Raw genomic sequence first — 19,349 nt, forward strand, 5'->3', positions numbered from 1 at the left:
TGAAACGACCAAAAACAATCCGCACCATGGAAGACCCTAAGACTCAAAAACGGGTGACAAAATCCAGAAATTTGGCAAATTCATCCGCGAATATCGTCGCCTGAGCCTCCGAGCTCTTGCTGATATCTCAAGAATGAACAAAGAAAGTTTCTGTCAGATTTTGCAATAATCCTTCAACATTCTCAAATTTTGTGCAAAAATGGTACAAACACCAGAGCAAAAGGAATTAAGAATGAACATTTGTGCTGATCTTTGAAACAGTATTGTTTACGAACCAGGATTGTTAGACAGAATGATTACGAATTATAAATCGTGGTTTTTTACCAATGATCCTGAAACAGCAAAAAAAGCGAAAATGAGCAAGTCAAAATACAAAGCCATGATGATTGTTTATTTCGAAAACGTGGCATTGCCTACGTTCACTAGGTCCCCAAATGTCAGACAATCAAACCACAGTATTACGTTTGCCTTAGTGAACGAGTGAGGAGACAAAGACCCGATTTGTGGAAGATTGATTCCTGGATGATTCACCTAGGCTATGCACCTGCCCACTCAGCCTCGCCCGTGAAGGCGATCTTTCCGAAATACGAGTACAGCATCACCGCGTTTGACCACCCACCGAACTCACCCGACCTGGCCCTCTGTTTTATTTCCTTCCGTCAAATTGGATCTTAAGGGGACGATATTTGACGGTGTGGGAGCGGTGAAAGCAAAAGCGACGGAGGTTCTTAACAAGCTGATAGAAGCGGACTTCCAGCACTGCTATGGACAACGGAAAATATGTATGGAGCGTTGTAGGGATCGGCAAGGAGAGAACATTGAAGGCGATATACTTTCCGTGTAACTGTTAATCAATAAAATGTTTTGTAGCGCCAGTCCTAGTCTGTAGCATACTGAGAGATTTGTTGTTGTTGACTTCGGCATTTATTCTTCTCATTAAGCATTGCAGGGCTTTTAGTGTGTCAAACTCCACATTTGCGTTTTAATTAATTTTTTAAGCAAACTTGTTGAGAGAAAGTTCGAAACAAGTTCGTTTAACGATTCACCTTGGAACCTGGCCTTGAGAAGAGAACCAAAAGGCATTCGAGTCTTATCGCTTGTATGGAACGCCGATGCTGGTTAACATCAGACGAACTCCAAAATTCTTATCTTTTCACTGTCAAAAATGAGGGGAATTTTAAATATTATGCTTGTATTAAACCGCCTCTTTCACCTCTCGATTACGCAGGCATTTCTATGAATTTATATATTTGCATAACCTGCATTTTCTACTTTTTCGCTCCGGGGAAGAACAGGAACGGCCAGTAGTTAAGGTCGGGGCAGGTTTTAAACGAGTAGATTGCAAAAGCTCACCTCTCTCCTCAGGAATGTAACATTATTGAATTATACACCATTGCTGTTATGCTCAGCATCGATGAACACACAAGCTAGGTTTATTTTGTTGATGTACTCTTTGTCTAACCGTTGAAAAGAAGGAAGAAAAGTAAAGAGGTAGTAGCCTAATTAGATTTTTCTCTTCCTGATTTACGTAATGTACGTTTAGCATAGTTTTAATTCTGTACGTATACTGGTAGAAATATTGTAGATGACTTCAACTTTGATTCTCGCTCAGAGCATTAGAGTGCTTTTAGAGTATGGACCGCTGGAGTTGTGTTGCTATTTATTTTTTGATCGAACTATTTAAGAGAATGTACGAAGCAACCTTTTGAATGATATGGGATGTAGAACAGTTTTGCGTGATAAGCCTAGTTTGTAATTGCAATCGCATAAATTGTTCCAAGCTTATTCGCATCCGTACCTTAGGTTGTAACGTTCAACACAATCCCTTATGTATCAAATAGGTGAAATAGCACTGCATATCCATATTATACTTTTTTATTCTTTAGAAATAATCGAAACGCGTCGGTAGTATCGTGAAAATGTGATTGCGTATTTTATCAAAACACGCCGAGGAAAGAATTGGTACTTGATATTCCTCGCAGTATTCCCTTAGAACCTTGTAAATATTGGGAATGAGAAAGCAGTTGGTACTCCCGCGACAATGGATATTATTTTATGTAATTAATCGGGTTTTCTCGCTCAAAGCATCTACCTAAACACTTTTTTTCCATTTATTAGCCATCAGCAAGGAATGTGTGCAAAGAAATTACTAATGGAGTCTTCGGTCGGTGAATAGGTACAAATAGCGGTTCATATTTTTCATCATATTATGGATTTTCATGTGCCATCACCAAATTTGTCAATTTGAAATAAATAGTATCGTCTCTGCCACTCTTTTTCTTCTTCAGTGATATGACACTCATATCATACTTTTATGTCCGTCTCCATGTTTATCCCGAAGAGTTAACATGACTACCAGCACATATTTGGAACAGAATTTCTCTTCATTGAGTTTGCCAGAGATCCCGCTATCCATTCCTTTTGTGCGGGTGGGGTAAGCGATAGAAAGAGGAATAAGATAAGGTCGTCAGCTCATACGGGCCGACCCGCTCCATCCGATCGGTGAGCATTCACGGCCTATCCTTCCACGCTGAGAGCAAACGCGCCACGGAGCTCCTATCCGCAGTTTAATTATAATTTCCTCGCGCTTCTCCCCATTATCCTTGAAAGTGTCTCTCACTGGCTCCCCATTGAGCATGCCGCTCCCGCTAAATTCGTCCACTCCATTCCGTGCGCCAGGATGACGACTGACTTCGACGGACTGCTAGATGAGCTAGGACACTTTGGCCGCTACCAGCAGATCAACTACCTCCTTCTGTTCGTGCCTCTCTTCCTGTTCGCAACGGTCGTACTGACGTTCTCCTTCGCTGCCGGAGAACCTGATTACAGGTCAGAATGCTTGGGAGCTACGTTGGTGACCATGACCATCGGTCCCCGCCATGACCATGACCGTTGATCGGCCATGAGAAATAGAACAATCGAGGATAGAAGTTCATAACCGAAATATACGATTTTATGAAACGTTCTTAGAATTTATTTTAGATTTCAGGCAGTCAATGGCTATTTTTATGAATGTCCTTAGAGTGAGAAATATTTCTTTAGCTTGCCTATGAGATTTATATAAGGTAAGGAAGTGTAGGATTCTTGTCATCTAATTGAAAAGAAGCCATCCCTAAGCGTCAAATAAGATGTTGAGATAATTATTTTGACTTAAATATGATTAACTCAATAAATTAATGCCCTTTCTTCATATAACTTTGATCAAATAATGTAAAACGTACAATAGACCTTTGTAGTATTTTATCGGCGTCCAATATCCATCGGATATTTTGTCCCTAGTTACTTCTGCCAGCCTTAATCTTCTTCGTTGCATGCTGTGTGAAATTTTGGGTACCAGAACTTTCTAGGAAACCTATGAGGCAGAGGAAGAGGGACTGGCACACCTACCATGATGTATGAATTTCACAAACTGTTGAGCTTAGTACGAGGTACGAAAGAACTAGGTAAGCTCTACGCTCACCTATCCAACTTCCTTTCAGGTGAATGACTGTTTTTATGGTTTATGTATCTCTAGTTATGTTTGTTTAACAGATTTTAAGGAAATATTTTCATAATAGCATAAGAGTACAGTCGATGGCTTAGCCAACAGTACATAATAGTAAAATAGCAGTACAGTAGATGACTTAGTATGCAGCCAAGTAGTGCAGTCGATGGCTTAGCAAATGGCAGAGTAAAGATCACATATCGATGTTGCTAATAATTTTGAATGTGATTTGTTTGTTTCTCAAAATATTTAAATCAATTATCTTTGAATCAAAAGGTAAGTAAACCCCGGCAATGAAATATTCTGCATCACTGCTACAGGTTTTTCATTGTATTATCCAATGGAGTATTAAATGCTAATGCTAACCTACATTATACATGCTAAATGCCACTGCATTTTAAGCTGAAATGGACTATTGAAATTGACTGAAATTGCTAGGCGGAAATGAAAAATAGAGAGATGTTTGCCTTGAAACAAATGTTAGTGCAAATGCAGGTGTGTAAGATGGAGTGAAGAAATGAAGAGAGTGTTGGTGTTTTTTCCGTTATTGGCCCTCATAATCAACATTTTCGCTGTGACTTCATCCATTAAAATACTAATGTCAGTAAAGTGAAACTATTTATAATATTGTATATCTGTTATATATATTTTTAATAAAGTTAAATGCATAAATATGCATAAACACAAACTTCATAAATATTTACGAATCAGTCTTCATTCTATAAGGAAAAAGAATGCAATAAATGTGATTTTCCGGGTACCAGATATTCCTGGGAAACCATAACCGGTACAGGGATAGGAACTAACCCCACACCCTGATAAGTGAATTCCGCATTTCGTCGGTTGTAGAACTGGGTGAACTGTACCATCACCTACGAAACCTATGTAAGGGTTGATTACTGTGTTTATTATTACATTCATCAATATATCCAAGCCACATTATTATGACGTTGAAGAGTGAACAAAAACTTTGGGAAATACTTTTCCTCCACTTGCGAGAGTAGTCATTTTAACAATGGTACGAGAGTTTCTATTTATATTTTGAGACTTGACAACACGAAGTGCTTTAGGCGCCATCTGAAATTACCATCAGAAAGCTTGACCCTTTTAACGCTACATGTCTTCAGAATATTTTGTCGTTTTATCCTATCTGGTGCTGTTTACAGTGACTCGAAAATTTTGTCTCAGCGAAAAAAATGGAGTTAACTCGTCAACACTTCCGTGCGATGATTTTTTACGACCTTCGCTGTGGATTATCAAGACAGGAGTGCATCGATCAACTTACTTCCACTTTTGGTGGTGAAGCCACATCCTTCGCTGCGATGAAACGCTAGTATAACGAATTCCAGCATGGCTGCCGTTCGCTAAGCGGCGAAAGCCGTGAAGGTATTCCAAAATAAGTTGTTGTGCCAGAAAACATTGATGCTGCACAAGAATTAGCAAAGGAAGATCCTCATGTGACTTATCGTGAGATTGAAGCATCCTCGGAGATTAGTATGACCAGCATCAATAGGATATTGCATGAACATTTATATGCGAAAAAGGTTTGTTTGCGTTGAATCCCGGTAATTTTGACAAAAGCTCAGAGCTTTTTGTAAGCTTTCACATATCGGCTGAAACGACTGCCTATTTTACTGGCCAAAACGCCGAATTGATGGGTCATCCTCCGTGCAGCCCTGATTTGGCATTATATGACTTCTTTTTATCACCGTTTATCAAGAAAAAATTGCGTGGCCAGCGTTTTTCGTCGCCTGGAGAAGCCGTTGATCCATTCATTCTAAAACCATGTTTTGGAGGTACCTCAATCAAAGTGGCAAAAGTGTTACAAAAACTTAGTTCGAGCGCACACAAAAAGGGTGTTGATTATCAGAGTGAATACTTCGAAAAACAATAAAGCCATTTTCAACAATAAATACCTCTCTTTTCTTTATTAGGCTGAAAACGTAAATAGCAACCCTCGTATAAGATGTCATTTTTCCCACGAACGATGAGGGATCAGAATAACGTTTTCCGATCGCGCTAGGGGAAAAGTATTCTCCGTCAAAAGTAGTCTCATGATAAAACATCCCCTACCGTCCACCCTCGGATTACGACCACAGAATGTTACATTTCGGAAACATCCCGAGGAGAATGTGAAAACAATTTTCTTTGAAATTTCTCTAGGTTTTACGCTATCTTGTCTGCTATTAGTTTCTTGAACTTTCTCACTCTGGGTCCTGCTAAATATTTATACTTCTCCTTCGCGTTTTCCTCCACAACTTTCTTCAAGTTCACTTCTCTCCCTGTGGCATTTAGCGTGTGTTCCGGGGTACGTCGTATTTCATTTTCCCTTAGAAACTGGGATTTTCCCATAAGTTGTCCCACTCCGGAATTTTAATACTATAATAATTATTTGTCACTGGAGCAATATGGATTCATGCATTGAAGGTGAATTTACTCGATATGCTCTGAATAGAAATCAATGATGGTTGTGGTTGCTCATTTACGCCTGGGCAGAAGGGATGAATCGTAACCTCTGCCCTACCTAATTCCTGAAGCTCCCGAAGACCTGATGAAGCCTGAGGTAGTAAGAGCTTGATAAGGCATTCAATTTACCGAGCGAAACCGCTTTCACTCGTATCTACCTTTTTTTATAAATAGTTTTGCATAAATTTATTCCCATATCCTAATGCCGCGGATTATTCGTGGGTTACATTTCTAATGCTTGCTAAATTTTTTTAGTTGTCTCGCCTACAGATAGATAATTTAGGCAAATACTTTGATTGCTTTCGACAGGATGAAGTAAAATCAAAAATTTTTTCGTTCAACCATAATCTATAACTCTAACCATATTCTTAAGTGTCTTCCATTCCTTGTGGCTCATTTATGCTTTATGGGCATTCCGCATTACCTTCTTCCTTCTCTACTCGACTGGGTACTTCCTGATCCTCATTTCATATATTTCTGATATACAGCACTCTTCCCAGAGAGACATTTCCTCGATGGCCTTTTATGTTCACCTAATCCAATCGTGCCTTCCGCATGGATTATTCATGTGTCACGCCTCTGCAATTTTTTCCTTTATTTTCAAATGATATCCTCTCTTGGTATAGCGGTTGGTTCGTCATATTGAATGCCTTCTGTTGCTGAGCTATATTGTTTTGATGTCAAGTTCCTTCGGGTTTCATGAACTTCAATTGCATGATAATCCAGTCCTTGATGGCGCTAGTTCCAACAGCGTTGGAGTCACGTCGGGGGCACCTTAGAGAAGTGTAATCGGACCGTTGCTTCCCTTGATTCTTGTTAACGAATTGAACCGCGAAGTGATCAGTAAAATTAGGATGTTCGCGGATGACACGGTGATCTAGCGGGAGATATCTGGGGATGAGGTTTTATTCTAGCGCAGGATTTAGATTGCATTACTAAATGGTGTTCTAATTGGGGATTGATATTAAATTATAATAAATGTTCGGCGGTAAATTTATTTAAAAGATCAATGGGATTTGTTTAAAAATTAGCAGGAGTTGACCTAGATGTAGTTACATTCCCTAAAAACTTAACTTGGGGGACTCAAATACGTAAAGTCTGCGGTCAAGCATATAAAAAATTGGGATTTATTAGACGCATTTTCGGCAAAAGTGACTCGAAGGTCAAGGAACGGTTTTACCACGCTCTTGTAAGGCCTCATTTAGAATACGCATGTAGCGTATGGGATCCGAGTGAAAAAGGCCTTATTCGGGAAATAGATTAAGTTTCAACGCCTGGCAGCCCGTTTTGTTAAAAATTCTTATGATAAAACGCTAAGCATCACTGAAATGCTAATGATTTGGGGTCGGAATCATTGGAAGAGAGACGATTCAATGCAAGATTGAAATTATTAAATAAATTCAGATCCGCATGTTTCATCACCGAGGTCTCGCAAATTAATCGTACTCCTACATACATCGGTCGATTGGATCATGCATGTAAAATTCGGGAAACAGATGCCAGAACTAGCGGACTCAAGGACTCCTTCCCACGGACAACACGGGATAGCAACTGCAGGGTTATTGATATATGATGAAAATTCCACTTGCCACCCTCAGTGTCTAGGGAATAATTAGTACTACTTAAATGCATGCTCTTCCACTAACCTCATAAGTTCTGTTGTCGTAAGCCATTCATTCCGAATGACCTAATTAGTGCTCTGTTCATCTGTTTTTAAGCCTCCTTTTAAATCCCTCGTTCCTCTCCGCGAGGGGAAATTCCTGCTACCTGCAACGTTGGTCGCATACGGTTGGTGCCCTAACACCCCCCGTCACGCGCCCTTGCGGCAGCTTGCGGGGTATTATGTAGATGTAGATTTAGATAATCTGCTTCTTAGGTTGTTGAAAAATTCCATTTGCTCGTCTCTCCCTTTCTTCGTTGCGCAACAATCCCTTTCAATTTCTCTTTTTCCTCTTGGAGACTTTTAATGTTCTTCCCCATATTGTTTGTGTTATAATCCTTGAAATAAGAACCCAAAGAGCCATGCTTGACTGTGTGCTGTGAATTTGATGTCTTCTCTGAAGTAGAGCATGTTCAAACATTCGCTCCACTCACTTTCGCAAACGTTATTTGTGCTTCTTTTATTGTTTCTTCAAAGAATATGTCGAGCGATTGTGGCGAGAGGTTGAAGTGTTTGATTCATTTCAGTGATACTCTCCTTGCCTAATATATCATCCCTGCAGCCCAACAAGAAAAGAGGAGAGCTAGGATAAATGGCATATGCTATTGAAAACACCCCGCGAAAGAGAGGCGCAGCAAAACATTTACTATCTCCGACTTCTGCTTTGGAAATTGAATGACTGTGGGAAATGATAGCCTGCTGACCCTTACCCCGTCATTTGAGAGACGCAAAAAAGAAACTTACTTATGAGGAAGACATCTCCGCTTCAATAAGCTGTGTACTGAACAATTGCCATCATGATTTATTAGATTGCGCTAAATACTTCCCCGATAAAAGTAGAAAAAAGTATTCAATTAAGCCCACTGAAAGCGGAATCGCGAAATTTTCCGGTAATTTCAGATTTTATATTTTAGACAGGTCGAAGCAATGGGAATTAAAACAAGAAAATATATAATAAGTAACTATAATTAAATAATGCGTATTTAAAAAGTCTCAAAGTTGGAGTGATTTAAAGAGAAATTATACAATTGAATCGGTGTGAAAGCGTTGAAAAATTCCAGAGAGTTTAAAAAAATGTACTGATACCTCTATTTTACCTTTCTCAGATGATAAAATACAACAGGTCGATAAGAGACAACCCTATGTAGTAGACACGCAATGCAAGTCATGTTTAATGCATTCCATATGATTTTTACGGATTTTTTCATTAAGATGGTTTTTTAATAAAACAATCATTATATATGTTATATTTCTTGTGCTTTCGGATTTGGCTGGGATTCATCATGGATAGAATTTACTTACTAACTGTGCGTTATGTCTGCGGTAATCCGACTTCATTAGTGTGCACCTGTAAATCTTTAGTATGAAGCCTTCCTTGAAGAAAGTCGTCTTAAATGCCAATATATCATTAATATATTAAGGGTCTAAACCATTTCATTCATATCGAATTATAGAAAATGATGTTTAATAATGCGCCTACAATACTCTCCAAAATACTTGATTTCCATAATTGTGTCGACTTGACTGATTAACTGTCGCAGTACATGAAGCCTTAATCACAGTTAGCGTAAAACTTAAATACTTGCTTTATGCAAATTATGCATTATCTTTTTGTGATAAGTAACCTCTCTCTGTTTTTCTCGTATTTATATTTAAGTGCAGTTAAGAATAAGAGTACTGACCATCCTTTTGTGTTCATAATCTTCATATTCTTTTTTGAAACAGATAATTGAGGAAAGTCAATAAATTTCTGTCATTTAACCTTTACATTGGTAAAATTCACACACCCTCAATTGTAAACCTTGAAACTAATTATAATGCAAAAACATTTTGATAATAGAAAACTTGTTGGAAGATAAATTAACTTGAAGGATGGTGTCAAAGAAAAGAGAAATTATTATTAATGAAAGAGAGGCTGAAAAAATGAAGTTGGTAGGGAATGAATAGCCCAAAGGCCCTTCATGACATACGGATCATTTAATCATGATGATGAGCACTGGTTTTTTTTAAGCGGAGGCAATCTTACCAAATCAGTATTATTCCTTATTTACTCTTTGTGCATGAGGTAGGTTGGCATAACTTATACTTTGCATGAGTATAGCCAGTGGCTTGAAGGGCATGGTCTCAGTGATCTCTGAGCTCTCAACTAATATATTAAGGAGTTGATAACAATTTATTGGTTAACATTAAAAAAATAAAATTGAATTATATGAAACAGGCCTGTTCTATTTTCTTTAGAGTTGAGCCAACTTAATTATGGTTTAATACTTTCATTTACCATTTGAAAATCTAGTCATAAGATAAAATAAAACAAAACCTTATTCAAAATTGTTTCATCTGAATTTCTTGCTTTATGTGAAATTCTTCCTCTCTTGAAATATATATCTATATATATGTGCATATATATATAGATATATATATATATATATATATATATATATATATATATATATATATATATATATATATATATATATATATATATATATATTGCAGCTCCACCCAAGTTATATGATTTTTCGGGTACCAGGTCTTCCTGGGAAACCATAACCGGTACAGGGAAAGGAACTGGCTCCCCTACCCTGATGTGTGAATTTCACACGTTGTCGGGCTTAGTACTGGGTGAATTTTACCATCACCTACTAAACCGACCTTCGCGTTGATTACTGTGTTTATGGTTATATATATATATATATATATATATATATATACAGTTGGAGCTGCAGGTGCCCAGAGTGCCTTGCCCGGGAATCGAACTCGGGACCCTCCAGTCAGTAGTCCAATGCTCTACCCCCTGGACTATCGCGACCCTATATATATATATATATATATATATATATATATATATATATATATATATATATATATATATATATATATATATATATATGTAAAAACACAGATTTAGATTTTTAGAATATAGAAACACAAAGAAAGGACACTCACAATTTGTTATTTGACGTTTCGACAGCACGGCTGTCGTCTTCAGAATCTATTTATATACCCACATTTTTATATGATTTCGTCTAAGTAGTACAGAACAAACAATATAAGAACACATAAAAAGGTCACTGACATGTTATTTCTTATATTATTTATTTAAAAAAAAAATATATATATATATATATAATATAATTTTATATACACACATATGCGCGGCATCTATACACTTTTAAGATAACCATGAAGCCCTGGGTGTGCAGTATCTATACAAATACATAATAAATACAAAGTTCTGGATGCCGGTTTTAAATACGATGCATTTTATAGATGAAAACATATGGCACTCTAAAAATTTTGGGGTTTTTACGTGAAGGAACAAGGATTCGGAAGGGTAATGCTTCTGATGATCTCATTCTCTTGGCAGGTGCTTGGTCCCAGAATGTGAAAACAGCTCAGAATCATCCCCATATGCACCCCCATGGTTGAGGGATGCACTCCCCTTTGGTTCTAATGGTAAACCTTCTCAGTGCACCAGATATGCTGTCAATGCAGGAGGTAACTGGACTCATGCAACCTGTCCAGCTGATGGCTTTTTCAAGAATGTCACCCAGAAATGTGACAATCTAGTTTTTCTGGGAGAAGTGATCACTATTGTCAATGACGTATGTACACTGTATATTACAGAGTTTAACCTTTTCTTTGTTTTTAGTTGTCAATTAGTATTTAAGAACCCAAAAGTTGATATACATAATTTTTGAAGATCATTGTCTATCGGTTATGTTCTGACAACCTCTTGGTTTTATACTTGTTTTATTCACTTTTTTATGAAAATTCTTCATGGATTTGTCATTGTTAAAAAGCCACTAAGCAGTTATTGCAAAGCATCCATCAATGATATCACAGGAAGACCATTCAACTGCAAATTTTAATTATTATGGTTATATCATGGCCATTTTGTGTGCTCACCAAAGTGCTAGCTCACCAAATATAACTGCAAATGCTAAATGAAAGCAACTTATTTAAGATCAGAAACAAAATGTAAAAGAGCTAGTTATTAAGGTTTTATTTTAATTTTATGCCTCTAAGGAAAACCTTCGGCTAGAGTTCAAAACCATCAATGATGCTTTATACATGAATAAAAATACCTCTGTAGTTGTACCACATAAAACCCCAGAAAACTAATTCTCTTCCTCTTGCATTATCCAAAAGAAAATCAACTTATCTAACAGTGAGAATCAGGTTAGTTTTGTAGGATACTGTATGGACTTCCTATCTGGCAAAAACAGATAGATATATTTGTTTAAATGTGTAATATGAAAGAACTAGCATTTACCAGGGGTTACTGACAAAGAAATCAGGCATTCTACCTACCACCTCTACTGGTCTATTCAAAGTCCTACTGAGCCAGTTATTTACTCTTTATGTAGTAATAATTTCTGCATTCTTCACAAAGGTTGATATATTTTAATACTAGACTCTTGACTTTGGCAGCATTTTCACATTATAGTCAAATATACTATCATCATTTAGGTTAAATACATAAAAAATGTAGTCATCAGGTTTTAGCTTTGGTGGAGATACTTCTTTAATTTTTTTAAGTCTTACCATACACCCATTAATCATGTTTGGGATTTGGCATTATCACTACAATGGCTCTAGAGTATCCCTGCTTCATAATAGTAATAAATAAGCATCACTTTGTTCCTGTGACTTTATTGCTCTTTTAGGATTTCCTTTGCATCCTAAAATATGTTTCTAACATTCCCTCTTGCAATTAGTCAAACCTTTCAATTTTTTATATTTTCTCAGTTAGCAAGACGAATATTTAGAAGATGGCATATTTTGATTATTTTTATTCTAATTTTATTTAATGTTCTTTCTTTTATTTTAGTTGTTCTCTCTCCATATTCCTATTGCACAAAAAAGAATATTATTTATAAAAGATTATTTTTATTATCTTTCCCTCCCTCCCATACATATTTGAACCATTCCATTTCCTTGGATTATAGGAGGCGGTCCCAGAAGTACCTGACCCAACAATGAAAAGAAAAATTTTGGGAAAAAATGAATTTATTTATCAACATACTCTCCTTTTCAGCACTATAATCTTTTCCCAGCAATATTCAATAGTTTGATACTCTATTTATAATAAGAAGTATCTTGCTCCTTGAAATAGCCATTGACTGCTGTCATCACTTCTTCACGGCTGGAAAATCTTTGACCCCAGAAACATTTTTTCAAGTTTGGGAAAAGAAAATAATCTGAGGGGGCAAATGGGGTGCATGAGGTAGCAATTCAAACTTTCATACATGAATTTTGGCCGTTGCAATAATGGATTTGTGAGCTGGTGCATTGTCTTGATGAAACAACATTTTCTCCTTGACCAAGTGTGGCAACTTTCGCTTGATTTCTTCGCTCAAATGGCTCAAAGGGTCAAATTAGGAGAAGTGTATTCTGAAAAAAACAAGGATAACATCGGAAGTACCATAAGGAAGTGTACTTGGCCTGCTATTGTTTTTAATCTAAATAAATGATCTCCCAGTAAATATTAATTCTCAGAAATGACTTTTTGCAGACGACTGTATTATCTACAGGAAAGTAGAAAATGACAGAGACCGCGACATACTTCAAAGGGACATTTATAAAATGGCGGATTGGGTGGCAAATAATAGGATGGATGTTAATGTTAGCAAATGCAAATCCATCACATTTAGTGACAAGGTAAATGGAAACATTAGGGAATATAAATTCTCAGAAAATGTCATTCCTAGAAGTGATACTTGCAAATACTTAGGTGAATATTTAACTAAGGATTTAGGGTGGGGGCTAAATGTGGAGTACATTTTTATGAAAGCCATCAAAAATCATCTTTGGGTGATGTGAAACCTCAAAGGGAGCGTTAGAGCAATCAAGGAGAAGGTGTATCAGACCCTGTTAAGACCAATTTTAGAGTACACTTCTCTTGTATGGGACCCTCATGAAGAAGGTCATATCAAAAAACTGGAAAAGGTGCAAAGAAAGGCTGCCCAATATGTACTGGGGAATCATAGGAGGATGGAGAGTGTGCCTGACATGCTAAAAATGCTGGGCTGGGAACCTCTACAAACTAGAAGGAAAGGAAGCAGACTTTGTGGAATGTTCCGTATTCTGAAGGGGGAGAAAGCTTGGGCAGATCTTAGGAAAGAGGCGGGGAATCCAAATTTTATAGGGAGAAATGACCGCAAATTTAAGGTAAAATGCCGTGCACAAAGAATGAATTAAAAAAATTTCTTTTCTAAATAAAACAATTGTTGATTGGAATACCTTATCTGCAAAAATATTCGAGCCCTTTCCTAACAGAGTGTATACTTTTAAGAAAAGATGTAAGGAACATATGTAATAATTTGATTAATGTGTGGTGTATTTTTTTTATGTAACAGCTTAATTTTTTTATTTATCTTTTTTTTCTTGCTGATTGATGAATTTGAATGAGATGCGGATTCTCTTGTTTTGTTGAAGAGATTTGTGTTTGGAAGTTTCCTAAGTGTACTTTTATTTTAGACTGATTTTATCTATTATCTTTTGTGATTATTTAGGACTTGTATGCCACCTGACACTGTCTATCAGCACATGTGTATTTTTAATAATAATAACAATAAAGACTTCCTCGAAGTGAAGCCTGAAACAGTGGAGTACACTAGAGCTGTGGTTCTTAAACATTGTTTCAAGTCTCCACAAGTAATTGCTTTGAAAAGAATTTGTGTGAGAAGTATGAAGGAATTTCGAAAAAAAAAGTAATAAATAAAAATATTGATATAAGTTTGCATAATACTCGCCGTCGATAGTTTTTCCTTTTTTAAGATAGGCAATGAAAATTATCCCATGCACATCCTAAAAAACCGACGCCATAACCTTACCTACAATTGAAACCATCTCCGCCTTCTTTGGAGCCGGTCCTCCCTTTTGAATCCATTGTTTTAATTGCTCAATTGTCTTGGGTGTGAAGTAATGGACCCATGTTTTATCCATGATTATGAAAGGGCACAAAACTTCTGCTTTGTTGTTGTGACTCATTTCTAAAAATTCAATTGAAACATCTTCACGACACTGGTTTTGCTCAAGTGTAAGCAAATGCAGCACCCATTGTGCACACAGCTTTCTCATGTCCAAATTTTCAGTTAATTTGCGATGTACCACACCTTTTGAAATGCCTACTATGCCAGATAGATCGCGCACCTTCAGTCGACCATCATCCAGTATCATTTGTGGATTTTCTTCACAATTTCTGGAGTCGTTACCTAATTTGGTCGACTAATGCGATGCTAACCTTGACAGCTTGTATGGACTGGTTTAAACTCTGCCATCCAATATTTTGCTGTTGTAAATGAAACAGCAGACTACCCCAGAGTAGAATCCAGTTCAGCTTTTACATTGCGTCGGCTGAGGCCTTTCAAAAAAAAAAATTTGTATCACATCACAATGAGCAATTGTCACAAATTCACTGAAAACGTTCAATATCAATGGCTGCCAAACAAATACTAAACAACGTGGCATCTTCAAACTTGAAACATATGCTTTATAGATTGCATACTTGTTAATACTGTAATATTTTTCTAACAAACACTGTCATCTCTAGGCCATTTTTGGTACTAATGGGACCAACCTTGTCCATTTTTTGTTTCTTTTTAATATACTGTCATTTAAAATCTTTTTACAAGACTTTTTTTTATGAGTTTCTTGTTTGCTAAAATTTTCAATCATGACTTAATTTAAAGATTACAATGCAAAAGTTGGAAAGGTGATTATTGTTAAAATGAAAATACCAGTCATTGAAAGATGTACTAATCAAGGAATAATTGATATTCAACATATAAGCAGTAGTTTTATTATGAAGACCGACGGTTTTTCACCTTTCTCTGTCTGCTGGAAAAATACTACTATCATGCAGCTTAATGAAAGCATGGCAGTGTTGATGGTTTAATATGGTGGAATATTGAGTATTAATACTTATGCATTCCAGATTCCATTGTAACACTCAAGACAGGATCATATTACTCTCATGCTACTTAATGTATTTTCAGTTTCACCTTACATGCCCGGACAACAAATGGAAATTAACATTAATTGGAACAATGCATTTCGTGGGACAATTCGTAGGGGTCCCCATCGGTGGTATGTTGGCAGATAGGTAAGTTGTCAATTTTAGATAAAATATAGATTGCGGAGGAAAGCATTGACTTCATTATGATACTAGCTCATAAATACATACATTCTGAGTCATTGGGTCTGGTATGTATCCTTCCATATGCAGTGGATTGAATTCGGATGAACATTTATATGGAATGTATAAAATGGACATACCATTGGGTTGGATCATGTTTTACACCTCACATTCCTCTATCTCTCCCCTGGTCAAATTTGCAAAAATATTCAGAAAATATATCGCTTAAGTTTCATTTCAGTATCTATGGTAAATGGCTTTGAGCGGAAAATGTTGTGATTGCAAAAGTGAAAGCAGAAATTATAATTTTTTCCTAATTATGCTGAAATCGTTGGTAATCTGGGAATTTGGGAGTTCCATATATGTATGAACGTTTTTCACCAAGCAATAATTATTTAGTCAATTTTCATGGTGAAAATTCAACCACTGTCATGGATCAGATCGCCAAGCCTCTGTGTGATGTCTCTGGGCTTGATGTTTTGATTGAATCCTCCATCTTGTTGGTGTGCTGCATGAATTTCCAGGATATGATCTTAATAAAACTGAGTGAACCACAACCCACAAGTTTTTATTCCATGATTTCTCAGTTTTTGCTATGCATTTCTGGAAACAGCATCTGCTAAAACTGGATAAAGTTTCCTCAGTCAGGTCCAAGCAAAGAGGACTCTGTCAACTTCAAATTAATGACTCAAGTATTTCTCCTTCCGTTGTCAAAGAGTCTTATTTTTATTTGTGAGACTAAGTTGATCTTCACACTTTATTCTATGTATGAGAAATTTGAATTCATGTATTCTAATGGTTAGGTAGAAATTTGAAATCACTTCCATTTGATTACCATAATTCTTTCATTTGTAGTTTTCTTGCTTTAAAATGAAATAAAAAAAAATGGTGGGGATAGATGTATTCCTGTAGGACTTATCAGTTATTCAGGAACATCAGGATATATTTTATGGGCTCATTCACGGAATTCATGGAAGAGAAATTTGACCAGAAGATTTCACTCAACCAGTGTAATTCACATATTAAAAAGGCTAAAGCAGCAATATATGAGAACTGTAGATTCGATCCTGTTTGCCCAAGTACCTCAACTGTAGCACTTTGGATCATCAATTAAAGGATTCAGAAGAAAGCAAATAACACGTAACTTAGGGACTGATAAGTTATGGCTTAGAAAGGGGAGTGGTATGGTTATGCCTTAGCAGTAATGAGATCATTGATAAAAAGAATCATATAATATTGCTGAGAGGTATTTATTTTCATCTTGGATTTTAAGAAAGCATCAATCATTGTAAATAGGGTACCATAGATGAATGTTATACAGAATATAGAAGTAGACTCGAGGAATGGGGAACTTATTTGAAACCTGTACTAGTCTCGTATTATAGAGTTGTGGGTAGTGGATGGTAAATCGAATTGGGCAGTGGTAGGTTGGGGTTGTTTATAGTAGTAATAGTAATGAGAGGAGGTGACCAAAGCTCAGGATATTCGTCTCATTGGGAACAAATAGGTAATTTGGGAGGCTTATGAGATTTGGTTTTTGGGGGAAGAATGCAAAAGCAGAACAAGTGAAAAAGATCCATTCGTGGTTTGCAAGAAGAGTAAGTTGTTAAAGGAAATTTGAAAGAAGGTAGGAAGTGAAGATTCAGGGCAGAAAGAAGGGCAATTGAAAATGGTATGGTAGAAGGGATAGTGTTCCTTAGTGAAGTAAAAGAAGGAAAGGTATATACCTGTTGGTTGGAACAAAGGGATGTAGAACGTACAAGTAAATGGAGTTGAAGAATATATCACTGTAGTATAGAATACTATAATGCCTTGTGTTTTATTGACTGGTGCTTAAAGGTGTAGTAGCGTTCCTGATTTTTTAAAAAGTCAACCTTGATCATAAGATTAATGTAATTAATTACCTCACAGTTCTATTTTTGGTATTTCTTGCATAGATAGCCAAAACAACTTCAGCTAAACTCACGCGTTATTTGGTTCCCTCCAGTAGATCTTTTATCAACAATTTGGTTCTTTTAATTGATACTTAGGATTCTATTTTCAGTTCAATTTTAATGTTCAGAGTAGTTTGGTGGCTTATGCCTCATCCAGTGATTATTTTGGTCAAGGGCTATATTTCTGTCTAATGTGTATACATATGTTGTGCATAGTCTGATGGTTCAGCTTCTAGGAAGTTTAAAACTAAAATGAATTATCTTGTATGCCAGACTTTCTCAGTTATTGGATGATGCTAACGTGGCTTTTGAGTGTAGGGGCATTATGTTCTTAAATTTGAACTGTGATATTGCCAGTGGGCATATGAATCAAAACTGGTGTGAGAGAGATGATAATTCTTTTTTTGAGCACTCTGTAATCCCAATAAAATTTTCATCAATCCAACAGATTTGGACGCCGAACAGTGATGGTTGGTGCAGTGATGGGGCAAAATACTTGTGGAATATTGAAGTCCTTTGCACCCAATTATGTTGTGTACTTCTGTGTGGAGTTCTTGGAGGCATTTTTTGGTGGTGGTGTGTTTCTATCAATTTTTGTTCTCGGTAAGCTAAATATTTTTCCTTCTACACTAAATTAAAAGCTATGCATGGCAGGAAGCACTGCATTAGCCATGAATTTTCATTTGAGTCTATATCAGTTGGTAAATGCAATGATCATTGTACAAAAATAATTTTCATATCATTTTGCCACTGAAATGTGATAAGTAAAAGTATCAGACCAAAGAAATATTCCCATGCATTTTATTTCTTCCTCATAATGGCTACCTATTTTTCAATTTCTTCCATAGGTTAGAGTCATTTATTAGGATTTTCCTTTGAGGGTCTGACGTACTAGACTTTAAACAATATACTTCCTGTAAAATGGCTTGTTTATTTTGCAAATGTTACTAAAACTTCCTTGACCCATGTCTGAACACCCATCAACCCACCAGAGTTGAATTAAGTCCCCTATTATGCATCTCTATTTCTAAAATATTTGAGCTACTAAGTAAGTAGAATTCATAATTATTCGTAATTTATAGAATATTTTTTTTACATTTGTCTTCAATTTGAGTTTTACAAATAGTGTAAAAAAGAGCTCTAATGCTGTTATTTTCCTCTTATTACTTACACAGGTTAGAATGTCTTAATATGATTTTCTAATTGCACTACATCTCTACTTTAAAATCACCCTTTATAAAGCATTGTGGATGCTGTTGGTGTGGTGGCTAGCGTACTGCTTTCCAATCGAGAGGGCCTGGGGTTTGAATCCTGAAGGGGACAGATCTTTTTCAGTGGTATCGCAGTCCCTAATTTGTGCTTTGTGGAGAGTATTTTATCCCTATTATGTGCTTTGTGGAGAGTATTTTATCCCTATTATGTGCTTTGTAGAGAGTTCTTTAAGTGAGTATGCCATCTGTTGGATGAGATATTAAGCTGTGGACCCCTTGGCATCTTTAGTTAAGAGCAGGCTAATGCCGATGCTGGGTTTCCAACCACACTTCCTTCTTTCCCATCCACACCTAATGGCACAAATGACCTCAGATGTCGGTCGCCTCCCCTAAATCTACTTCTGCAAGGCATTCATTTTATGGTAATAATTATATTTAATGTCTCATTATA

At 36.5% G+C, this 19,349-nt stretch overlaps 1 protein-coding gene across 1 annotated transcript in view; it reads left to right on the forward strand.

The window, feature by feature from the left end:
- Positions 1 to 2,680: 2,680 nt before the first annotated feature.
- The window catches only part of LOC139687553 (organic cation transporter protein-like), a 28,540-nt gene continuing 11,871 nt past the window's right edge, over positions 2,681 to 19,349 (forward strand). Inside the window, exons 1-4 of the mRNA XM_071584802.1 lie at positions 2,681 to 2,829; positions 10,978 to 11,215; positions 15,614 to 15,720; positions 18,136 to 18,290. Of these exons, the coding sequence (XP_071440903.1) occupies positions 2,681 to 2,829; positions 10,978 to 11,215; positions 15,614 to 15,720; positions 18,136 to 18,290 (649 nt within the window). The remainder of the gene's footprint in view (positions 2,830 to 10,977; positions 11,216 to 15,613; positions 15,721 to 18,135; positions 18,291 to 19,349) is intronic.

Source organism: Hetaerina americana, unplaced genomic scaffold, assembly GCF_022747635.1.
Source record: "Hetaerina americana unplaced genomic scaffold, ioHetAmer1.1.p SCAF_1, whole genome shotgun sequence".
NCBI classification, from domain to species: domain Eukaryota; kingdom Metazoa; phylum Arthropoda; class Insecta; order Odonata; family Calopterygidae; genus Hetaerina; species Hetaerina americana.